The sequence below is a fragment of the Heterodontus francisci genome, chromosome 26 (assembly GCF_036365525.1).
Source record: "Heterodontus francisci isolate sHetFra1 chromosome 26, sHetFra1.hap1, whole genome shotgun sequence".
Classification (NCBI taxonomy): domain Eukaryota; kingdom Metazoa; phylum Chordata; class Chondrichthyes; order Heterodontiformes; family Heterodontidae; genus Heterodontus; species Heterodontus francisci.
The window spans coordinates 27,007,680-27,033,164 of NC_090396.1; the positions used below are offsets into that span (position 1 = coordinate 27,007,680).

Sequence of the window (25,485 nt, forward strand, 5' to 3'; positions counted from 1 at the left end):
GATTGCACTTTCAGACTGCTTGTTAATGAGGTTTCTTCTGTACAGTCAGAAATAATAAAAAAAAACATTTTATAGAGTAAGAGGTTGATTGAAGTGACATACCCATACATGTTTTATCGTAAAATTAAACCACTCACAACAACAGGCTCCTGAATTTACATAAGAGTTCCATTCAGAGGTCGGAGTATGTTAAAAAGGCCAATTTACTCTCAGTTCATTGCACCTTTGAGACTGTTTAAAAATATGAAATTATAAAAATTACAGAGTATTCTGAGGTTTGATGTGCACAGTGTGTTACATGTGCGTATTTAGTGGAGTACAGGAACATATTCGATGGCAGAAGTTTTTTTTCTTTATTCATTCATGGGATGTGGGCGTCGCTGGCTAGGCCAGCATTTATTGCCCATCCCCAATTGCCCTTGAGAAGGTGGTGGTGAGCTGCCTTCTTGAACCGCTGCAGCCCATATGAGGTAGGTACACCCACAGTGCTGTTAGGAAGGGAGTTCCAGGATTTTGACCCAGCGCCAGTGAAGGATCAGCGATATAGTTCCAATTCAGAATGGTGTGTGACTTGGAGGGGAACTTGTAGGTGGTGGTGTTCCCATGCATTTGCCGCCCTTGTCCTACTGATTGGTAGAGGTGGTGGGTTTGGGAGGTGCTGTTTAAGGAGCCTTGGTGCATTGCTGCAGTGCATTTTATAGACGGTACACACTGCTGCCACTGTGCCTCGGTGGTGGAGGGAGTGAATGTTTGTGGATGGGGTGCCAATCAAGCGGGCTGCTTTGTCCTGGATGGTGTCATGCTTCTTGAGTGTTGTTGGAGCTGTACCCATCCAGGCAAGTGGAGAGTAGTCCATCACACTCCTGACTTGTGCCTTGTAGATGTTGGACAGGCTTTGGGGAGTCAGGAGGTGAGTTAATCGCTGCAGGATTCCTAGCCTCTGACCTGCTCTTGTAGCCACAGTATTTATATGGCTACTCCAGTTCAGTTTCTGGTCAATGGCAACCGCTAGAATGTTGATAGTGGGGGATTCAGCGATTGTAATGCCATTGAATGTCAAGGGGCGATGGTTAGATTTTCTCTTGTTGGAGATGGCCATTGCCTGGCACTTGTGTGGCGCGAATGCTACTTGCCACTTTTCAGCCCAAGCCTGGATATTGTCTTGCTGCATTTCTACACGGACTGCTTCAGTGTCTGAGGAGTCGTGAATGGTGCTGAACATTGTGCAATCATCAGCGAACATCTCCACTTCTGACCTTATGATTGAAGGAAGGTCATTGATGAAGCAGCTGAAGATGGTTGGGCCTAGGACACTACCCTGAGGAACTCCTGCAGTGATGTCCTGGAGCTGAGATGATTGACCTTCAGCAACCACGACCACCTTTCTTTGCGCTAGGTATGACTCCAGCCAGCGGAGAGTTTTCCCCCTGATTCCCATTGACATCAGTTTTGCTAGGGCTCCTTGATGCCATACTCAGTCAAATGCTGCCTTCATCAAATGATGTCAAGGGCAGTCACTCTCACCTCACCTCTTGAATTCAGCTCTTTGTCCATGTTTGAACCAATGCTGTAATGAGGTAAGGTGCTGAGTGGCCCTGGCGGAACCCAAACTGAGCATCACTGAGCAAGTTATTGCTAAGCAAGTGCCACTTGATGGCACTGTTGATGACACCTTCCTTCACTTCACTGATGATTGAGAGTAGACTGATGGGGCAGTAATGGACCGGGTTGGGCTGGGATTTTATGAGGCCCCCAGAGGCGGTGGGGGGGGGGGGGCGGGGTGGAGGGGCAGCGCTGCGGAGGGCCCATCGCCTCCCCGTCGCCCAGTGATCTTCCCGGGGTGCAGGATAGGCTGATGACGGCCTGCCCACCCAGAGGACAATTGAAGACCTTAAGTGGCCTATTAATGGCCAATTAAGGGTCTCGTCCTACCGCCGCAGGGATCTTACCAGCGGCGGTGGGGGGGACACCTTCTAAAACGAGGCACCCTCTCTGCCAGCTTGGGGGGGGGGGTCCCTTCTCTGGGGGCAATTTGTGGCCCATGGAGGACCCCCAGTGGGAACATTTCATCCCCTGGGTTCCCCCTCCCCCTGGACTGCATGACCACACCCTCGCCCCCCCCCCCCCCCCCACCTCACTGAGGCCTTCCGGACTGGCGCCGGCGACCCCACCTCACCTACCTCTGGTCGGGGGTTCCAGTGCTGGGCCTGGGTCCGAGGCCTCTGCAGTACCAGCGGTGGTCACTGCTCCCAGTGGCGCTGCTGAGCTGCTGGCCCTTTGATTGGTCCTCAGCTCTTGGAGGCCGAATCCCCATCTTTAAAGGGATGGGGATATTGGCTCCTGAAGCTTTGATTCAAAAAGATCGGAGGATTGCTCTGAGGTGGAGGGCACGAAAAGGCAGAGGCGGGGTTCCTCCCGCCATCTTGGCCCGGTGCCAGGAGCCCCTCCTCCAGCACCAAATCCAGCCCATAATGTGGGACAGCGAACAGATAAAGATATAAATGCTACACAGTGTGTGTGAACAGGCTACAGAGACTGAAGGGTGTTCTGCTGGAAAGGGAAGCATCAAAAACTGGCAAAGCAGAGGAGGTTCCAGTGACGCTGGAGCCTGGCAGAAGAAATAAGCAGACCAGCAAATGGTGCAGACCATTAAAAGGAACAAACTGGAAAGTAAGACAATTGGCTTACATTTGATCAGGCCAGCTAAGTGCTTTCATTTTGGGTGAAAATTCTTTTTTAAGTGTTAATGTGTATTGTATAACACAGGGCAATAATTAACTCCACGCTGTGTGCAGATCAGCATTTTCCCCACCACTTGATTGTTTCATCACAATGCCCAGCTAAGTACCTGATTATAAATCCTCTTCGCGTTTGTCAAGCTAGCTCTTAGCACTAGAACATTTCAGTGAAATGATGGTTCAGCTAATTTACCAATTTATGAGCCACACAGACCAAGAAGGCTGTACCTTCAGGCACTGATCTATGCTGAGTTAGCTGATCTTATCCAAGGCAAAAGTTGGCAAAATGTTAGGGAAGAAAAAAAATGGCCTCTCTTGTGACGGCCACTTGTGTTCTCCTAATGCTGAAGTTCACACTTGAATAATGGTCACATGGACAAGTGAATAATAGTGGGATAAGGTTGCTGACAGTGCTCAGTGTCAACAGAACCGTACTCAACTGTTACTGTTACTGCTGGGACAAACCTCCACCCACCCCCGCCAGCCCTGCCCACTGCTGTTGTCACTGCTGGACAGCACCCACCCACCAGAAAGAGCCAGACGCATAGAAGTTGAGCACCACGGTGCCATGGACATTTGAAGATAGCTGAGGGGTGTCCAGTACACTCCGAAGAAGGGTCACTGACCCGAAACGTTAACTCTGCTTCTCTTTCCACAGATGCTGCCAGACCTGCTGAGTGAATCCAGCATTTCTTGTTTTTGTCCAGTACACTGTCTGGCGTGGATAGGCCCTTCTTGGCATAACCGGCTGCTGCTGCTGCTCCCCTATTGGAGCTTCACTGGCGTGCCCAGCTGGATCCTGGCCCTCCTTTCCTCTTCTGCTGCATGGCATGGGGTCCACAAAGACTGGGTGTATAAGACCCATGCCAGCTGGTCTCTGCCATTGCTGTGCGCTGTCCTGGAGAAACAGTCTTGCCTTGGGACCTTCCCATTGCTACCCCCTTCTGAAGATGCACTTATGCTCGTCAGTGCCCACCCTTTGCAAAGAATCCAGCATCTGAGATTGCACCCAATCTTGCAGAGAGCCCAGCACTGACACTGCATCCACTCTTGCATCCATCACTGTGCCAACCCTTGTAGAGAACCCTGCACCACAGGCTGACAATGGCCACCACTCCCCTTTCTTCCACTATCCACAGTTCACCATAGCTGCCTTCCTGTGGTGGCACTGAGGCCTCACCTCTGTGTTGGCACCTTTAAATGCCTGGGTACTGGGTATCTGAAGCCATTGAATAAATTTGACCCCCCCCCCCCCAATAAAATTGGCTTGAATTTAATACAAATGCATTGCAACTTGCTGTTCACCAATTCAAATTGCAGTGCCGCCATGTTGTGGAGACAAGACTGCCTTGGATCTTTCCCGTTGACAAAATCCGGAACCGACATTACTATGTCGGGTTTCTAGGCAGGCATGCCCACCCCTATTTTCCGGCCCTCCCACGCCTCCAATTGTGTTCCTGATGGCCGGATAAAAGTCAGCCCTCAGTCACTGATCTGTGCTGAGTTAGTAGATTGCGTCCAGGGAAATGGTGCTCACCTCTGGTTGCCACTGTGATCAAATAAGATGTCAACATTTACTGTCAAAGCTCATACAGGAATAATGGTCACTTGGATCAGGCAGCTGAGGGAAATGTCCTGTGGGAACCACCCACTCTCCTTGCAGCTAACTTGGTGCAGATGGAGGATAGACCCGGTGGACAAACCTGGCTTGTGTGCCTGAGTTACTCAATGTGTAGGTCTCTGAGCAATTGGGTGGAGCTAACCACCTCCATGAAGGCTCACAATGGCTGCGTGGGCCTTCCCTATTCAGCAAAAGTCAGAAAATGAAATTTGCAGCTGCAAGTTTTAAACAGCTGTGCACATGCAAACACATACAGACGTAATCACTTTATTGCTGTCAGCAGAGCTCTGGTATCTACCATGCAAAGTAAACAGAACAGAATTGCACAGCACCAGGAGCCTGCAAATGCAGAATTGCTTCTGTGTGAAGTGGTTGTCCATAACTCATCATCAGTGAGCCCACCAAAGATTTCAATATAGAGCTAATTATTAACCTCGCTGCGATGTAGCATAAGTATAAGTGACTGTTGTCTCACCAACCAACAATTCTGTCAGTCCTGTCTCACTTGCATCCCGTGCAAACAATGCCTACATGATGCAGGATGACCCCCCTCACAAATTGGTGTAGCAATAATAAGCAATATTCAGATAATAAACTTGTTGAGGAGTTAAGATGCCATTATAATGTCATTACACTGTGACCTATCCAACAGTTTGTACTTCTTAATTTGGCACTGAGCCACAGGGTCAAGGCCTGGGCAGACGCGTGGCCCATAAGTAATAAAAACAGAAAGTTCTGGAAGTACACAGCAGATCTGACAGCATCTGTGGAGAGAAACAGAGTTAACGGTTCAAATCAGATGTGACTGTTCAGAACCACCAGTGGCCTGCAAGTCCTTCCCGGCTGTATGTCGGTGGCAGATGGAGACTTCTGGAATGTCAGGCACCTCTTAAATTTGTGATCACATTGATGGTCATTGGTTGACTTACAATGTAAACAGTGCTGCATATCGAAACCCTGTTTTAAGTTAAGACAGAAAAGATTTTTTCCTGTTTGTAGGCAATGGAAAGGGCAGTCAAAGACTTGGAACAATTGGATATAACCTGTACTGTATGCCGACAGATGTAAAGAGTTGAGCTTTTTCCGAAACATGTAAGGAATTGGCTGGCTGGAACTGTCTGCACAATGAAGCAGATTTGTATGTTGTACAGGCTTACCTGGAGTTCAGAGGTCCTTCTTTCAGGTTGCTGACAGACTGTTGCAGTACTGAGCAAGAAACTAAGCAGAAAATCATAACCCACTCATCTGCTGTGTTGACAGATGTTGAACCCATTCAGATTCAAATAATAATTTAATAAAAAGCAATTTGCTTGATCACATGTCAGATAAGCTAAGGTACTGTGACTCTTTAATCCAAAAATAATTTAAGGGTAAATTCATCTAACCATTTACTCAGTCAGATTCTTGGAACTGACGAGAGAAAGTCATTTCGAGAAGCAAAGCCTACCAGAAACTTTATAGAAGTATGAATGTGTAATAACATTCAGCACTTATTGGGAATTCTTTTATAACCCTTACTTTCCAAACATAAATTTATTAGTAGTGAGTGCAAGATTGTGGCCTGACTCCATTTAGTTTTCATTAAATTTGACAAGCCTCATTTTTATGCATCAACACTGTACAGGATCCAGTCTCTCGATTTCCCTCCGCAGATGAGGAAGTAAAGAGAATGCAGAGACGGATTCCATGAACTGTCAGTGTGTCTGAATATCTCTCTGTCCTGCTGCCTTAAGTTATCGCCCCAGATTGCATTCTGTTATCTTTGGTTGAACAGTCAGGGTGGTCTTATTTATGGAGACTTCCTAGCTGTGCTTTGATCAAATATGCCATGAAAGTTCTCTTCACCATATAGCCTAGCGAAGACTGAAGAACTTTAAGGAACATTCAGGTACAAAAATCACTCAAGCTTCACATATTAAACTCATTTATTTACGTTATTTTGAAGATCAGATTACCTTTTCAGGTAAGAAAAGGTTTTGTTGTTCAGTGTCTGTAGCCAGGTATGCAGATGCCTGGTAAACTGCACCAAAGCCACTGGCTTAAGTGTAAAACTAGTCACTGGATAGTGTGTGAAATCAGCTCATGACTGGCTCTCTATCTGCTTTTTGCAAACAACCAACTGCCTTTTACTTGGTATCTCCTCACTTGAGCATGGTTGAGATTCAGAATTCAGCAAACAGACAAGGCAAGAATGTTCATCTCATAACTCTTAATTTTAACATAGGACCATGGCTATAGAATTGGACAGGTCCCAAATGGGCACAGGGATAGCTATACAGGATTATATCACGCTTGTTGCTTCTGATGCAGGTAGCGGACAAACTTCATTCTGCCTGCTAATTTAAGTAATTGTAGCAGGCAGCCAGCGCTAAGCACGCTGTTGAGTGACTGCACGCCTGAGTAGGGGGTCACAAAATTGTGAGAGGCTAGCACGCGTTAGAAGCTATAATGAAAACAGAAAATGCTGGAAATACTCAGCAGCTCAGGCAGCATCTGTGGAAAGAGAAACAGAGTTAACGTTTCAGGTCGATAACCTTTTATCAGAACTGTGAAAAGTTAGAATTGTAATAAGTTTTAAGTAAGCAAAAGCAGGGAGTATGGGAAAAAGAACAAAAGGACAGATCTGTGATAGGGTGGAACACAGGAGAGATTAAATGACAAAAAAGTTGGTGGTGCAGGGTCAGAGGGACTGTCAGAGGTGCTGTCTTATGGATGAGACATTAAACTGAGGCATGGTTTTCCCTTTTGGAGGAACATAAAAGATCCCTTGACACTATTCGAAGAACAGGGGAGTTCTTCCAGTGTCCTGGCCAATATTTGTCCCTCAATTAACATAATTAGAAGAGATTCTGTGGACATTATCACATTGCTGTTTGTGGGATCTTGCTGTGTGCAAATTGGGTGCAGTGGTTCCTACACTACAACACTGCAAAAGTTCTTACTTGGCTGTAAACTGCTTTGGGGCATCCTACTGTTATGAACAGTGCAAGTTCTTTCCCTTTACCGTGCTATATGAGCAGGGGAGTATCTCAATCCCTCCTACTCCTCAATAAACCTCCAAGCAGTGTAAACATTGACCAGATTGATTAGGAAATTACCCTGCATATGGAGTGCCAATTCTGTCTTTTACCACCAGGCTGGACAATATAGACCCATTAAAAAACAAAATCTTTTTTTCTTCACTTCTAGTGGTCAACATCCAGCATAATGGAGAAAAACTTTATGGACTTTGTGTATATGCAGAGTGACATTTTCAGACACTGTGCAGTCATTATATTTACTTAGCATATGCATATTTTTAAGTTACTTGATTAATGAAATGATCATTATTAGATTTTAGGATGACCCATTTATACATTCATTTTATGTAAATGTTGTGTGTCGGCAATATTTGAAAGATTGTGCTTTGAGTTTCAGCATGCTGCTTGCCTTTTTTGCCTTCTTTCTTCACACTGACAATGAGGAAGGATCACATTCTGAAAATATCATTTTATTCAGTTATTTTGTGTCTGTTTAATAATTTAAAGTTTGTTCTCAAATCAAGTTACTTCATGAGGAATTATGTGACTGTTGATGGGTCACTCAGAGCCCTCAGTTTTGCTGGACGCATTACTGATCTAAATTTACAGTGTTACTCATTGACTTGTTATCAATGGGCACAGTCCCAACCATTGCCATATTTGAGAGTAACATGCTGCACCATGCAGTGATGAAATATGGTTTTGTGCCCATATCATGAGCTGTGGATTTCAGTACTGTGAGCTGATGCCAAGTTGAAGCCAAACATTTTGCAACAGAAATAAAAATCCGTTTTTGGACTTTTAGGGCGGCACAGTGGTGCAGTGGTTAGCACCACAGCCTCACAGCTCCAGCGACCTGGGTTTGGTTCTGGGTACTGCCTGTGTGGAGTTTGCAAGTTCTCCCTGTGACCATGTGGGTTTCTGCCAAGTGCTCCGGTTTCCTCCCACAGGCAAAGACTTGCAGGTTTGGTAGGTAAATTGGCCATTGTAAATTGCCCGTAGTGTAGGTAGGTGGTAGGAGAATGGTGGGGATGTGGTAGGGATATGGGATTAATGTAGGATTAGTATAAATGGGTGGTTGTTGGTCGGCATAGACCCGGTGGGCCGAAGGGCCTGTTTCGGCGCTGCATCTCTCTATGACTCTACGATAGTTCTATGAAATAGTTTCATTTTAATAGAGTCCTTTCATTTGTTGAATAGAAATTGGGCCCTGCTTGCTAGTAATAGTCTCTTGTCTTCTTCTGCTGGAAAGTAAGAAAAGGATGAGAAACAGCACCAAACCCCAACTTAGTCAACATCTCACAGCTGGGCAGGCCATGAACAGAGATGCAGAGGCACGGAAGCAGAAAATCTGTCAAGGGTCTCAGGTGAAGAGGAGGCGGACTGGGAAAGGGCTTGAATGCCATTTTATGAATAACACTAGCTGCAAGAATATTACAACTTGAAATGAAAAATATACAACACAAGACAGAGTAGCATGACCTCACAGTGCACCATTTGATATTGTGCCAGGCATATCACCAGAATATTTCCCTGAAACCTTATGTATTTCTGTACAATAGTCCAGTATCATGGTGAGAACATGCAGACCAGGGTGGAACTTAGCAAACCAGCACATACTTTAATAATTCACTCATTATTTAATGATGAACAGATGCTATTCTTTTGGTCTGGCATATACACCTCACACTGTGATTTTTCTTATTTATTGCGAGACGATTACTTACAGATGGAATATTTCCTGGTCTGTGAATATTAAAACTCCAGCAGTGTGCTTGTTTTCCATTATCTTCGGCCCTGTATATCATTTTCATAATTCAAGGGTTTCATGCTTTTGCAGACATTGACATTTTTTGACCCAGAGATAGCAAATTTTGAAACAGTTTTGTCTGAAATGACAATCATCTTTGAAGTCGTTGGCTACAATTGGCATTATCCATCCATGTTTCCAAATAAATAGGGCCAACCACCAGCTGACCAAATGGCTGTACCCGTATGGTGTTAGAAATTTTTTGCTGTATACCCTGAAAGGCCTTGAATGGCTGTGCATTCCCCCCATCTGCCCCCTGCCACCATACTGCTTTCCACTTTGATTCAAATCAATCTCGTAGGAAAATGTATGGAGTGTTTAAATTGCCGAAATACTGAGGCAGTTAAATCAATCGGAGCATCTTGAAGAAAATGATTAATTTGTACTGGCATAAAGGAACAGTAGTTTGAAAGGCAACTATATATAAATATCTTGCTATAAAAATCTTCTCATCTCTATCTTAAATGGGTGACCCCCTTATTTTTAAACAGTGACCCCCTAGGTCGAGATTCTCCCACAAGAGGAAACGTCCTTTTCACATCCACCCTGTCAAGACCCCTCAGAATCTTATATATTTCAATCAAGTTGCTTCTTTGTCTTCTAAACTCCAGCGAATACAAGACTAGCGTGTCTAACCTTTCCTCATAAGACAACCCACCCATTCCAGTAAACCTTCTCTGAACTGCTTCCAATTCATTTACATCCTTCCTTAAATAAGGAGACCAATACTGTAGACAGTACTCCAGATGTGGTCTCACCAATGCCTTGTATAACTGAAGCATAACCTCCCTACTTTTGTATTCAATTCGCCTTGCAATAAACAATTACATTCTATTACCTTTCATAATTAATTGCTATACCTGCATACTAACCTTTTGCGATTCATGTACTATGACTGCCAGATCCCTCTGCATCTCAGAGTTCTGCAATCTCTCACCATTTAGATAATATGCTTATTTTTTATTTTTGTTTTTGACTGTCATGTTTCCTACATTACAACTGTCACTACATTTCAAAGTACTTTATTGATGTAAAGCACTTTGGGATGTCATGAAAGCACTATATAAATGCAAATCTGTCAGTCTTTCTTTCCTTCTTTCCATTCTTTCTTTCTTTCTTTCCATTCTTTCCCAGGACTTGTAACTGGTAGAATTCTATATTTCTTTGTTCTTCCCTTTCACCTTATTAGAGTGTTATGGCCAGGTGAGAAAGAGATCTACGGTTCCCTGTCAGCCTTCACCTTGGTGAATCCTTGTTCATTGCTTTCCAATCATAAGGCAAAGAAACCAGCACAAACAGGCTTTCTTTGGTTTAAAGAAGAAAAGTTGAAATTTATTAAACTTAAACTCTAATTTGGTTGACACCTACAGATACATGACGTGCCCATGCTAGCATGCACATGCGATACACACGTGCAGATAGACGGAAAGAAAACAGAAGAAATAAAGTGGAAAAGTTTGAGGCAATATCTGAAAAGTTTTTGTCATGGTTATTTGAGCTCACTGTAGAGTCCTTGATTGTTGGTAGATCTTGCTTTTCATTGGGGCCCAGTATTCTTCTTAAACCTTGTTTGCTATAGGAGACTTTTCCCTTTTGGGGTTCATGTGTCTTCAGTGGATCCAGAGGCTTGTGAGAAAGAGATGGGAGTAGACAGATAGGAGAGAAATCTTCTCAGTCCAGGAGCAAGCAGCTTTCTGCCCTGAAACTGTTTGTACAAATTCAGAAAACTCAGGTGTCCCAGCCGGTTAGTCATGTGACTATCTGATTTGACCATGTCCGTTCGGGTATTCAGCCATCTTAGCAGTCAGCCTGGAATGCGAGCTCCCCCACCTTCAATGTCTGGTCATCCAAAGTCCATTATGGGTTGAATGTGTTACGGCATGACTGCTTTGTCCTTCCAGACACTGTCTGTTAATATGCAAATGTATTTTCCAGCCACGGCTGATCTGTTTAACAAGTCCTTTCTTCACTCCAGTAACAGTTTAAAATCAGTGTTCATGACAAAATTAATGTGCCTCATTCTAGGCAGGTGGGGGCTTAGCATGACAAGAGTGTCGACAGGCTTTCTGCTATTAGCATTGGGCCAACAGGCAAAGTGATGTACAGCCTGACAGGTTGGTGATGCAAAATGATACAGGACTTAACACACAAAATACTCTTCTAATTGGTGAATTAGAATAGAATCCACCACACAACAGTGAAATACTATTATATGGAGATAAGGAATTAAAATTCTGCTTTTTTGTAGGCAAATTAGTAAATGATAATGAATGTTTTGATCTTATTGATGACATAGATTTTAATAGGCAGCTCACCACCACCTTCTCAAGGGCAATTAGGGATGGGCAATAAATGCTGGCATAGCCAGTGACGCCCACATCCATGAATAAATTTTTTTAAAAAGCTGCAATAAGTTGCACTAAAGGCAACCAATGTTTATCTCAACCTTTAAATCAGTGCAGTCATATTGAAACAATAATTTAATGTGACCATGATTTTACTGTTAAGTACACCACTAGATAGGGGTCCTATAGGGTATGTTTTCAAATCCTTTATCTTTTCTGCAGCACAGACTGGAAGACCTACAAGTTGAGGAGGACAAAGTAAACCATCTGACCAAGTACAACGGCAAACTACAAGCACAGAGAGAAGAGGTGAGTGTACGGCTCAAAGATAAGTGTGATTTCTTCTAACTCCATTGTCACTCTGTTTCTTAAATGCACTGCCTTGCTCGGCTACATCAAGGGGATCGGCAAGTCTATTGCTGCACCCCCAAGATTTACAAATGCCTCTTTCTGGTTGAGGATACATTCTGATTGTAAAGGTGGAAGTAAAAGACTGTGAAAATGTTGATGATTTGTAAATCGATTATCCAAGACTGAGTATGACAAAGATTGTGCATGTATACTTTTTCAGAAGATTCTCTGGTAAACCACTTAATGTTCTTGGTTCCTCTTTAAGAAATAAACTGTGTAAAACAATTACACAGTCCGGGGTGAAGTTACTCTGAATGTGTCAAATGTAAGTTTGTTTGTCTCTTGTTTTAAGTGTATTTTCGTAAACTGTTTATTCGAAGGATCGAAATATAGCGAGACACTTCCTCTTATCTCTCTGAGTTCGCGACGCTGTTGAACTTATTAATAAGTACTCGTAGAATCTTTTACAATTTTTATGGAAATAGTGAATATACGAACATACAAATTAGGAGCAGGAGTAGGCCACTCTGCCCCCTCGAGCCTGCACCGCCATTCAAAAAGATCATGGCTGATCTGATTGTAACCTCAAATCCGCATTCCTGCCTACCCCGATAACCTTTCACCCCCTTGCTTATCAAGAATCCATCTACCTCTACCTTAAACATATTTAAAGGCTCTACTTCCACCGCCTTTTGAGGAAGAGAGTTCAAAAGACTCACGACCTTCTGAGAGAAAGAAATTCTCCTCATCTCTGTCTTAAATGGGCCACCCCTTATTTTTAATCAGTGAGCCCTAGTTCCAGATTCTCCCACAAGAGGAAACATCCTTTCCAGATCCACCCTGTCAAGACCCCTCAGAATCTTATGGACATGAGAAATTTTCATAATTGTTTATAATAAGGATTATTGAAATTGTGAGCTACAAATAAGTTTTATATTTAAGTCCAGTTTAAAGATATAGTGAGATACAAGTAATTTATATAGCGACATACAGGTTATCTATATGCTGAGAGGCAAGTTAATTATATAGTAAGGATCAGATTAGTAATATGAAATTAGTAATGTGAGCCACCAGGGGGGATGGTGGTGTATTGGTATTGTCACTGGACTAGTAACCCAGAGACCAGGAATTGCTCTGGGGACATGGGCTTGAATCCCACCACAGCAAAAGGTGGAATTTGAATTCAATTAATTAATCTGGAGTTTAAAGTGAGTGATGTAGTGTTAGACTTTCATGTTCAACATGTGAAGAAAAATAATCCTCTTTATTAAACCCAGGAAAAGTGCTGTTATTCAAATTGGCCACGCACTCAGGGGTTAAGAAACACACATTTTCCTTGTCAAAAACACACCGATTACGGACAGTAAAGGGAAAATAACTGGGGTTTCACTTCTCTCCCAATTCTGTCTGTAATAGTGCTGCATAAGTATAAATTGTGGTTATGAAAATGCAGGGAGCCAATCTCATGTGTTTGCTCCATGTGAGTCTCCATATAAAAGTCTATCTAGTTCACCCACATGGAATAGGTGTCCATTTAAATGTGCAGCCTAGTACACTACATAATCCAGATCTCAATACAACTAATCAGCTGAATGGATGGTCTCAGTCCCAGTGACTGGAAGTCTATGAGCTCCTCACATTGGAGCAGGTGATGGGGGTTCTGATGTCAGATCAGAAAGGTGAGGGGAAGCCCCACCTCAGCCATTTCGGGGAATCGCAGCTGCATTTTAGTGTCCTGGTCAATACTTATCCCTCAATCAGTATCTGAAAAAAACAATTTATCTGGTCATTATCACATTGCAGCTTGTGCGGGTTTGCTGTGCGCACACTGGCTGCTGCGTTTCCTGCATTACACCAGTGACTACACTTCAAAATATGCTTCATTGGCTGTAAAGCACTTTGAGACATCTCGTGGACAGGAAAGGCGCTTTATAAATGCAAGTCTTTCTTTATTTAATGGCACTCAGGTAGTTAACTGCCCGGCGCCGGCGACATGGTCGCTTTATGGACAGGGATCCCGCCTCCAAGAGCTGTCAGCCAATCAGAGGGCTGGCAGCTCAGTAGTCCCAGCAGCGCCACTGGCAATGATGGCCACTGCTGGTACTGCAGGAGCAGCACTGGAGGCCCAGAGAGCAGGTAAGTGTGGCTGGCTCACCGAGGCCTGTCACAATGAGGGGTTAGGGGGGGTGGTTGTTAAGGGCAGGGGAGATGGCTGTTGGCGGTTGGCGCAGGACGGGCTTTGCTGCCGAGGACACCTAATGATGGCCATGAAACCATTGTCGATTGTTGTAAAAAAACATCTGGTTCACTAATGTCCTTTAGGGAAGCAAATCTGCTGTCCTTACCTGGTCTGGCCTACAAGTGACTCCAGACCCACAACCATGTGGTTGACTCTTATATGCTCTCTGAAATGGCCTAGCAAGCCACTCAGTTGTATCTAAGCACTACGAAGTCAATAAAAAAGAATGAAACCGGACGGACCACCCGGCATCAACCTAGGCACCGTAACCAACAACGGCAAACCCAGCCCTGTCGACCCTGCAAAGTCCTCCTGACTAACATCTGGGGGCTTGTGCCAAAGTTGGGAGAGCTGTTCGACAGACTTGACAAGCAACAGCCTGACAGTCATACTCACAGAATCATAGCTCACAATGTTTCGGCAGCTTGTTTTTGAAGCAGCGATAGTGCGAGCGAGGTGGCAGCTGGGAAGGTGAGTTTTAGTTTAAATTAACTTACCTTTTGTTTCGGCGGACACGGGGACTACTGGGTAAGTAAACCTATATATTCGGGCAGTGGCTAAACCCGAAACACTACATGTGTAGTGTCTCCCACCCATCCTCCTCCTCTAACCAAAAAAAAAGGACTCTTGTGTGGAGGGTTTGGTAAGGTAAGGTTTTCCTTTTTTTTGAATCTCTGTTGTCAATTTAGTGCAGAGGGGATGGAAGCTAGGGCAGCTGCATGCTCCTCTTGCAGGATGTGGGAGGTGAGGGTCACCACTTGTGTCCCTGCTGACTTCACCTGTGAGAAGTGCACCCAATTCCAGCTCCTCACAGACCGCGTTAGGGAACTGGAGCTGGAGCTGGATGAACTTCGAATCATTCAGGATGCTGAGGGGATGATAGAGAGCAGTTATAGGGAAGTAGTGACACCTAAGTTACAGGATAAAGGTAGCTGGGTGACCGTCAGGGGAGGGAAAGGGAATAGGCGCACAATGCAGGGATCCCCTGTGGCCGTTTCCCTCAATAATACGTATACCGTTTTGGATACGGTTGGGCGGGACAACCTACCAGAGGAAAGCCACAGTGGCCAGGTCTCTGGCACTGAGCCTGGCTCTTTGGCTCAGAAGGGAAGGGGGGAGAATAGGACAGCAATAGTGATAGGAGATTCAATGGTTAGAGGAACAGACAGGAGATTCTGTGGTCGCGAACGAGACTCGCGGATGGTATGTTGCCTCCCGGGTGCCAGGGTCAGGGATGTCTCGGATCGAATCCACAGGATTCTTAATGGGGAAGGGGAGCAGCCAGAGGTCATGGTACATATCGGTACCAATGACATAGCTAGGAAAAGGGATGAGGACCTGAAAAGCGAATATAGGGAGTTAGGTTGGAAGCTGAAAGGCAGGACGAGCAGAGTAGTAATCTCAGGATTGTTACCGGTGCCACGTGCTAGTGAGGCTAGAAACAGGGAGCGAGTGCAGCTGAACACGTGGCTACAGAACTGGTGTAGGAGGGCGAGATTCAGATATGTGGATCATTGGGATACCTTCTGGGGAAGGTGGGACCTGTACAAGAAGGACGGGTTGCATCTGAACTGGATGGGCGGGAGGTTTGCTAGAGCTCTTCGGGAGGGTTTAAACTAGTTTGGCAAGGGGATGGGAACCGGAGCCACGGATCAGTGGATGGGGTAGCTGTTGAACAGGCAGATACTGAGTGCAGAGAGTCTGTGAGGAAGGTTAGACAATTGACACGACAAAGTTGCAGCCAGTACGATGGGTTGAAGTGTGTCTATTTTAACGCAAGAAGTGTCAGAAATAAGGGTGATGAACTTAGAGCATGGATCAGTACTTGGAGCTACGATGTTGTGGCCATTACGGAGACGTGGATATCACAAGGGCAGGAATGGATGTTGGATGTTCTGGGGTTTAGATGTTTCAAAAGGAATAGGAAGGGAGGTAAAAGAGGTGGGGGAGTGGCATTGCTAATCAGGGATAGTATCACAGCTGCAGAAAGGGAGGTCGTCGAGGAGAGTTTGTCTACTGAGTCAGTATGGGTGGAAGTCAGAAACAGGAAAGGAGCAGTCACTTTGTTGGGGGTTTTCTATAGACCCCCCAATAGCAACAGAGACACAGAGGAACAGATTGGGAGGCAGATTTTGGAAAGATGCAGAAGTAACAGGGTTGTTGTCATGGGTGACTTCAACTTCCCTAATATTGATTGGAACCTCCTTAGTGCAAATAGTTTGGATGGAGCAGTTTTTGTCAGGTGTGTCCAGGAAGGTTTCCTGACTCAATATGTAGATAGGCCGACTAGCGGGGAGGCTATGTTGGACTTGGTGCTTGGCAACGAACCAGGCCAGGTGGCAGATCTCTAGATGGGAGAGCATTTCGGTGATAGTGATCACAACTCACCGACCTTTACTATAGTCATGGAGAGGGACAGGAGCAGACGGGATGGGAAAATATTTAATTGGGGGAGGGGGAGTTACAATGCTATTAGGCAGGAACTGGGGAGCATAAACTGGGAACAGATGTTCTCAGGGAAATGCACGGCAGAAATGTGGAGGTTGTTTAGGAAGCACTTGCTGCGACTGCTGGATAGGTTTGTCCCGATGAGGCAAGGAAGGGATGGTAGGGTGAAGGAACCTTGGATGACAAGAGATGTGGAACAGCTAGTCAAGAGGAAGAAGGAAGCTTACTTAAGGTTGAGGAAGCAAGGATCAGACAGGGCTCCAGAGGGTTACAAGGTAGCCAGGAAGGAACTGAAGAATGGACTTAGGAGAGCTAGAAGGAGACATGAAAAAGTCTTGGCGGGTAGGATTAAGGAAAATCCCAAGGCGTTCTACACTTATGTGAGGAACAAGAGGATGGCCAGAGTGAGGGTAGGGCCGATCAGGGATAGTGGAGGGAACTTGTGCCTGGAGTCAGAGGAGGTAGGGGAGGTCCTAAATGAATACTTTGCTTCAGTATTCACTAGTGAGAGGGACCTGGTCGTTTGTGAGGACAGCGTGAAACAGGCTGATATGCTCGAACAGGTTGAGGTTAAGAGGGAGGATGTGCTGGAAATTTTGAATGATATGAGGACAGATATGTCCCCGGGGCCAGACGGGATATACCCAAGGATATTACGGGAAGCGAGGGAAGAGATTGCTGCACCTTTGGCGATGATCTTTGCATCCTCACTGTCTACTGGAGTGGTACCGGATGATTGGAGGGTGGCAAATGTTGTTCCCTTGTTCAAGAAAGGGAATAGGGATAACCCTGGGAATTATAGACCAGTCAGTCTTACGTCGGTAGTGGGCAAATTATTGGAGAGGATTCTGAGAGGCAGGATTTATGATTATTTGGAAAAGCATAGTTTGATTAGAGACAGTCAGCATGGCTTTGTGAGGGCAGGTCATGCCTCACAAGCCTTATTGAATTCTTTGAAGATGTGACAAAACACATTGATGGAGGAAGAGCAGTGGATGTGGTGTATATGGATTTTAGCAAGGCGTTTGATAAGGTTCTCCATGGTAGGCTCATTCAGAAAGTGAGGAGGCATGGGATACAGGGGAAGTTGGCTGTCTGGATACAAAATTGGCTGGCCCATAGAAGACCGAGGGTGGTAGTAGATGGAAAGTATTCAGCATGGAGCTCGGTGACCAGTGGTGTTCCGCAGGGATCTGTTCTGGGACCTCTGCTCTTTGTTATTTTTATAAATGACTTGGATGAGGAAGTGGAAGGCTGGGTTAGCAAGTTTGCCGATGACACGAAGGTTGCTGGAGTTGTGGATAGTGTGGAAGGCTGTTGTAGGTTGCAACGGGACATTAACAGGATGCAGAGCTGGGCTGAAAAGTGGCAGATGGAGTTCAACCTGGAAAAGTGTGAAGTGATTCGTTTTGGAAGGTCGAATTTGAATGCGGAATACAGGCTTAAAGGCAGGATTCTTGGTAGTGTGGAGGAACAGAGGGATCTTGGGGTCCATGTCCATAGATCGCTCAAAGTCGCCACCCAGGTTGATTGGGTTGTTAAGAAGGCGTATGGTGTGTTGGCTTTCATTAACAGGGGGATTGAGTTCAAGAGCCGCGAGGTTATGCTGCAGCTCTATCGGGCGCTGGTTCAACCACACTTGGAATATTGTGTTCAGTTCTGGTCGCCTCATTATAGGAAGGATGTGGAAGCTTTAGAGAGGGTGCAGAGGAGATTTGTCAGGATGCTGCCTGGACTGGAGGGCATGTCTTACGAAGAAAGGTTGAGGGAGCTAGGGCTTTTCTCATTGGAGTGAAGAAGGATGAGAGGTGACTTGATAGAGGGGTACAAGATGATGAGAGGCATAGATAGAGTGGATAGTCAGAGACTTTTTCCCAGGGTGGAAAGGACTATCACCAGGGGGCATAATTTTAAGGTGATTGGAGGAAGGTTTCGGGGAGATGTCAGAGGTAGGTTCTTTACACAGAGAGTGGTGGGTGCGTGGAATGCGCTGCCAGCGGTGGTAGTAGAAGCAGATACATTAGGGACATTTAAGCGACTCTTGGATAGGTACATGGATGATAGTAGAATGAAGGGTAGGTAGTTAGTTTGATCTTAGAGTAGGTTAAAGGTTCGGCAGAACATCGTGGGCCGAAGGGCCTGTACTGTGCTGTACTGTTCTATGTTCTGTGTTCTAATGTCCCAGACACTGCCATCACCATCTCTGGGTAGGTCCCTTCCCCGTGGCAGGCCAGACCCAGCAGAGGTGGCGGCACTGTGGCATACAGTCGGGAGGCAGTTGCCCTTGGAGTCCTCAACATCGACTCCGGACCCCATGAAGTCTCATGGCATCAGATCAAACATGGGCAAGGTAACCTCCTGCTGATTACCACCAACCTCGCTCCCTCAGCTGATGAGTCAGTACTCCTCCATGTCGAACACCACTTCGAGGAAGTACTGAGGGTGGCAAGGGTTCAGAATGTACTCTGGTTGGGGGACTTCAATGTCCATCACCAAGAGTTGCTCGTTAGCACCACTACTGACCGAGCTGGCCGAGTCCTAAAGAACATAGCTGCTACACCGGGTATGCAGCAGGTGGTGAGGCAACCAACATACTTGACCTCATCCTCATCAATCTGCCTGCCGCAGATGCATCTGTCCATGACAGTATTGGTAGGAGTGACCACCGCACAGTCCTTGCAGAGACAAAGTCCCACCTTCAAATTGAGGGTACCTCCATCATGTTGTGTGGCAACACCGCCGTGCTAAATGGGATAGATTTCAAACAGATCTAGCAATGCAAAACTGGGCATCCATGAGGCACTGTGGGCCATCAGCAGCAGCAGAATTGTACTCAACTACAATCTGTAACCTCAGGGCCTGGCATATCCCCCACTCCACTATTACCATCAAGCCAGGAGACCAACCCTGGTTCAATGAAGAGTGCAGGAGGGCATGCCAGGAGCAGCACCACACATACTTCAAAATGAGGTGTCAACCTGGTGAAGCTACAACACAGGACAATTTGCGTGCCAAACTGCATAAGCAGCATGCAATAAACAGAGCTAAGCATCCCATAACCAACGGATCAGATCTAAGTCTGCAGTCCTGCCACATCCAGTCTTGAATGGTGGTGGACAATAAAACAACTAACTGGAGGAGGTAGCTCCACAAATATCCCCATCCTCAATGATGGGGGAGCCCAGCACATCAGTGCGAAAGATAAGGCTGAAGCATTTGCAACAATCTTCAGTCAGAAGTGCTGAGTTGATGATCCATCTCGGCCCCCTCCTGAAGTCCCCAGCATCACAGATGCCAGACGTCAGCCAATTCGATTCATTCCGCGTGATATCAAGAAATGACAGAAGGTACTGGACACTACAAAGGCTATGGGCCCTGACAATATTCCAGCAATTGTACTAAAGACCTGTGCTCCAGAACTTGCCATGCCACTAGCCAAGCTGTTCCAGTGCAGCTACAACACTGGCATCTACCCGGCAATGTGGAAAATTGCTCAGGTATGTCCTGTACACAAAAAGCAGGACAAGTCCAACCCGGCCAATTACTGCCCCATCAGTCTACTCTCAATCATCAGTAAAGAGATGGAAGGTGTCATCAACAGTGCCATCAAGCGGCATTGCTTAGCAATAACCTGCTCAGTGACGCTCAGTTTGGGTTCCGCCAGGACCACTCAGCTCCTGACCTCATTACAGCATTGGTTTAAACCGACAAAAGAGCTGAACTCAAGAGGTGAGGTGGGAGTGAATACCCTTGACATCAAGGCAGCATTTGACTGAATGGGAATCAGGGGGAAAACTCTCCGCTGGTTGGAGTCATACCTAGTGCATAGGAAGGTGGTCGTGGTTGTTGGAGGTCAATCATCTGAGCTCCAGGGCATCACTGCAGGGGTTCCTCAGGGTAGTGTCCTAGGCCCAACCATCTTCAGATGCTTCATGAATGACCATCCTTCAATCATAAGGTCAGAAGTGGAGATGTTCGCTGATGATTGCACAATGTTCAGCACCATTCGCAACTCCTCAGATACTGAAGCAGTCCGTGTAGAAATGCAGCAAGACCTGGACAATATCCAGGCTTGGGCTGATAAGTGGCAAGTAACATTTGCGCCACACAAGTGCCAGGCAATGACCATCTCCAACAAGAGAGAATCTAACCATCTTCTCTTGACATTCAGTGGCATTACCATCACTGAATCCCCACTATCAACATTCTGGGGGCTACCATTGACCAGAAACTGAATTGGAGTGGCCATATAAGTACTGTGGCTACAAGAGCAGGTCAGAGACTAGGAATCTTGTGGCAAGTAACTCACCTCCTGACTCCCCAAAGCCTGTCCACCATATACAAGGCACAAGTTAGGAGTGTGATGGAGTACTCTCCACTTGCCTGGATGGATGCAGCTCCAACAACACTCAAGAAGCTCGATACCATCCAGCACAAAGCAGCCGACTTGATTGGCACCCTATCCACAACGTTCACTCCCTCCACCACCGACGCACAGTGGCAGCAGTGTGTACCATCTCAAGATGCACTGCAGCAATGCACCAAGGCTCCTTAGACAGCATCTTCCAAACCCGCGACCTCTACCAACTAAAAGGACAAGGGCAGCAAATGCATGGAAACACCACCACCTGCAAGTTCCCCTCCAAGACACCATCCAGACTTGGAACTAAATCGCCGTTCCTTCACTGTCGCTGGGTCAAAATCCTGGAACTCCCTTCCTAACAGCACTGTGGGTGTACCTACCCCACATGGATTGCAGCGGTTCAAGAAGGCAGCTCACCACCACCTTCTCAAGGGCAATTAGAGATGGGCAATAAATGCTGGCTACACCCACATCCCATGAATGAGTAAGAAAAAAAAGATTCAGCTTAATATTGTTGTGAGATACTGGTTAGTTATGTAGTGAAAGCAAACTTGTTCCATAGTGAGATACAGACTAATTATGTCATTAATTGCAGGTTAATTATGTAGTTCAACATGTTCTTTTTGTTGTGAAGGTTGAATGGAGGGACAAATACTTTAATTTATCTCATCATGGCACAATATATTCTCACAGTTTGTGTTTCTATATTTGGCAGTATGAATGTTGGAGAACAATGACCGAGTGCTGTTTAATGATTTCACTGGAAGTGGCCATAAATTGCCCTCCTGCTATGACATGCTGTAAAATGTAAGGTACTGGCTGCTGGTTCTGTGAGTAAAGGAACTGTAAAGAAAGTCTTCACAGTAGCTGGTCTCAATGAGTCGTGGTAGTTTTATGTTTGACTTGAGGCCAATCAGGCGAATCCTGGAATTGGGGAAGCTGGCAGCACCCCTGTATGAGTTTCACTCAATATAAAAGGACCCCGAATGTGAAGAAAACACATAGCAGGCAGCATTGTTGATGGGCATTACTGCTTCCTAATGGCTTACTATTGACATCAGCGTCTTTAGCCACAAAGGCTCCATTCTGTGCAATTCCTTCCCCAATGCTCATCATCTCTCTATTTCTCTCTGCTTTTCCAAATATCTTTTCAAACATCATCGTCACTTAAGCCTTCAATCAGCCTACTTCCACCCAAACTCTCTCCCTAACTTGACATTCTGTTCCTTTTACCCCTCTGTCAGAGAAAAACAAACTTGCATTTATATAGCGCCTTTTATGAGCTCAGGAAGTGCCAAAATGTTTTACAACCAATGAAGTGCTTTTGAAGTGTAGCCACCCTTATAATATAGGAAACGTGGCAGCCAATTTGCACACGGCATGCTCCAACAAACAGTAGTGACCAGACACCATGTTGTAATGAGGTTGGTTGAGGGATGAATATTGCCAGGACAGCAGGGAGAACTCCTCTGCTCTTCTTCAAAATAGTGACATTGGATTTTTTATGTCCACCTGAGAGTGCAGACAATTCATCAGCTTAACACCTCATCTGAAGGGCAGTACCTCTGACGGTGCAGTACCCTGCATGGAGCATCAACCTGGATTATGTGGTCAGTTGTTTGATGTGAACTTGAACCCACAATCTTCTGATTCACAGGCAAGAGTGCTGCCAACTTAGCCACATGGCTTGTAAAGTACTTGGGGAGACGGCTTGCACATTAAAGGTATTATATAAATGCAGTCGGGTATAAAATTGCAGTTTACAAACTGTGAATTCTGTGCCTGTGCAGATTACAGGTGATCGAGCTGTGAACAAGCTGTAATATTTTCCCCATGCAGAAATAATAGATAATGAATTGAGGTAAATACTATTAAACTGATCGATATGACCAATTAGCACAGATCATTAGAAACAAGCACCACTACACAAAAACATGGGCGTTACAGTTTTAGCAAAGAAACTACCACTAAAGCAATGATCATGAAAGCCGTGTTCCATGGCATTTATAATAGAATTGCTGGACCACTGATGTTTAAAACTGTGGCAGAGTAGGCCAGATAAACATTAGTTGAGCTTCTAAAAATAGTACACAGCTGCAAGCAGTAGCCAGGACTTTGAAAATGACTCCCATTGTGTTGCAGTGATCAGTTTCGTTTTGCTTCAGTCATGCAATTCCCTGTAGCTCCTGACCGCTGTCCAGGGGAATACAGAGGAATCAGGTTCACGTTCCAATGAAAAGAAATACGTGCAAATGCAGAAATTTGAACTAAAATCAGAAAATGCTGAAGGTTGAACACCATCTCTAAAGAGAGAAGACATTTTACTGTTCTAATTATAGAGCCCTACATTAGAGCTAGGAGCTGGAAGTATGTTTGGTCAGCTCTATAATGAGGGAATCTACAGATCAGGTAACAACCTTCCCAAATATCTATGTTCTGTCTGCAAATGTACCTCGGCACTTCAGTCCCCCTTTCTATACATATATATTGGCCAGGGCACCAGGGAGAGCTTCCCTTTGAAATAGTGCCATGAGATATTTTCCACCACCCTAGGCTATTGCAATGGTGCCAGAATCTGTTTGTATAGGTGTTAAGCAAATAGAAGAAAGAGAGGGCTGTTTAGTTTAAAATGAGTCCTAAATCCATTGCTTAATTTATTCGTTTTTGGGCAGCATGTTGCAGTTCTGATTATGTAACGATAAGCCAAAAAAGAAAGGTTTTACAGGAACCAATGGTAAAGGGTCACAAAGCATTTTATGGGTCATCACCTGACTGGGATAAATGTGTCTTAGTTTCATATTATTTATATTTGCTGTGAGATGAACAGGTCGAAAGAGCCGGTTTATTTGTTTCTATAATGCATGTTAATTGAGGTTCCTGGTAACATCATTCAACACTGAACCAGTAATTTTGCTGAACATTACAACGTGTATTTATATAGTACCTTTAACATCGAAAAATGTCCCAAGGTGCTTCATAGAACTGAAACCAGACAAAAATAGTAGTTTGAAAGGAATGCAGCTTTAAATTTAACTGAGCTCATCTGACACTCTGTTGGAATCCTTTTCCCAGACCATTTTAAACTTGTGCCTGGCACTGCATCTCACCTCAGTCCATTAAGCACTATTGGGCCTTCCTGTCCTCTGCCAAAACTACTTCTACTCCAGGATCATCCTGGAATACAAAGATAATCTCTAGCTTCCTTTCTCCTCTACTAACCATCTCCTTAAGCACCAACCCCACCCCCCCCACCCCCCGCCCCCCCCCCCCCCACTGTCCCCGGCCCCCTCCACTCTCACCTCTAACACCAAGGGCTGAATTTTATCAGCTCTCTAGGGACTGGCAGGGTGGTGGGGGGCCCTTAAGATGGCGAGGGAAGGCGGGGATGGAGTGCCTGTTGCCTTTCCGATGCCATTCAGTTTTGTCAGAGACAGGGAAAGCCGACGACTGCCTTGCTACCCAGAGGCCAATTGAGGCCCTTAGGTACCCAATTAACAGCCACTTCAGGGCCTCTTTCTGCTGCCGCTAGGCCCTCTGCCATGTGAGGAGGCCACGCAGTAACACCATGTGAGTCTCCATATATGTCTATCTAGTTCACCCACATGAACTAGGTGTCCATCTAAATGTCCAGCCTAGTACTCTATATAATCCAGATCTCAATACAACTAATCAGCTGAATGGATGGTCTCAGTCCCAGTGACAGGAAGTCACTTGTGGGTTGGGGGCTGGGAGCTCTCCTGCTTGGGCAACCTGTGGCCCACGGAGGGCCTTCAGCAGTAAAGGCCATCCTGCACCAGCCGGCAACAGCCACCTCCCCTGCCCTGAACAACCACCCTCCAACCCCTCACTGTGACAGGCCTCGGTGAGCCAGCCCCTGCTCTCTGGGTCTCCAGTGCTGCTCCTGCAATACCAGCACTGGCCAATGCTCCCAGTGGCGCTGCTGGGACTACTGAGCTGCCAGCCCTCTGATTGGCTGACAGCTCTTGGAGGCGGGATCCCTGTCCATAAGGGGAATAGGTCCCCGGCACCGGACAGTAAACTACCTGACTGCCGTTAAAATAAAGAAAGACTTGCATTTATAAAGCGCCTTTCATGTCCACGAGATGTCTCCTAGTGCTTTACAGCCAATGAAGCACATTTTGAAGTGTAGTCACTGGTGTAATGCAGGAAACGCAGCAGCCAGTGTGCGCACAGCAAACCCGCACAAGCTGCAATGTGATAATGAACAGATTATTTTTTTGTGATATTGATTGAGGGATAAATATTGACCAGGACACTAAAATGCAGCCGCGGTTCCCCAAAATGGCTGAGGTGGGGGTTCCTCTCACGTTTCTGACCTGACATCAGAACCCCCATCACCTGCTCCAATGTGAGGAGGTCATAGACTTCCTGTCACTGGGACTGAGACCATCCATTCAGCTGATTAGTTGTATTGAGATCTGGATTATGTAGTGTACTAGGCTGCACATTTAAATGGACACCTATTCCATGTGGGTGAACTAGACAGACTTTTATATGGAGACTCACATGGAGCAAACACATGAGATTGG

General features: G+C 45.6%; 1 protein-coding gene across 5 annotated transcripts in view; it reads left to right on the top strand.

The window, feature by feature from the left end:
* Positions 1-25,485, top strand: part of LOC137384237 (myosin-16) — a 246,035-nt gene that overhangs the window by 53,907 nt on the left and 166,643 nt on the right. For all 5 annotated transcript variants that reach the window (XM_068057952.1, XM_068057953.1, XM_068057955.1 and 2 more), the window contains one exon: positions 11,757-11,843. In XM_068057952.1, the coding sequence (XP_067914053.1) occupies positions 11,757-11,843 (87 nt within the window). The remainder of the gene's footprint in view (positions 1-11,756; positions 11,844-25,485) is intronic.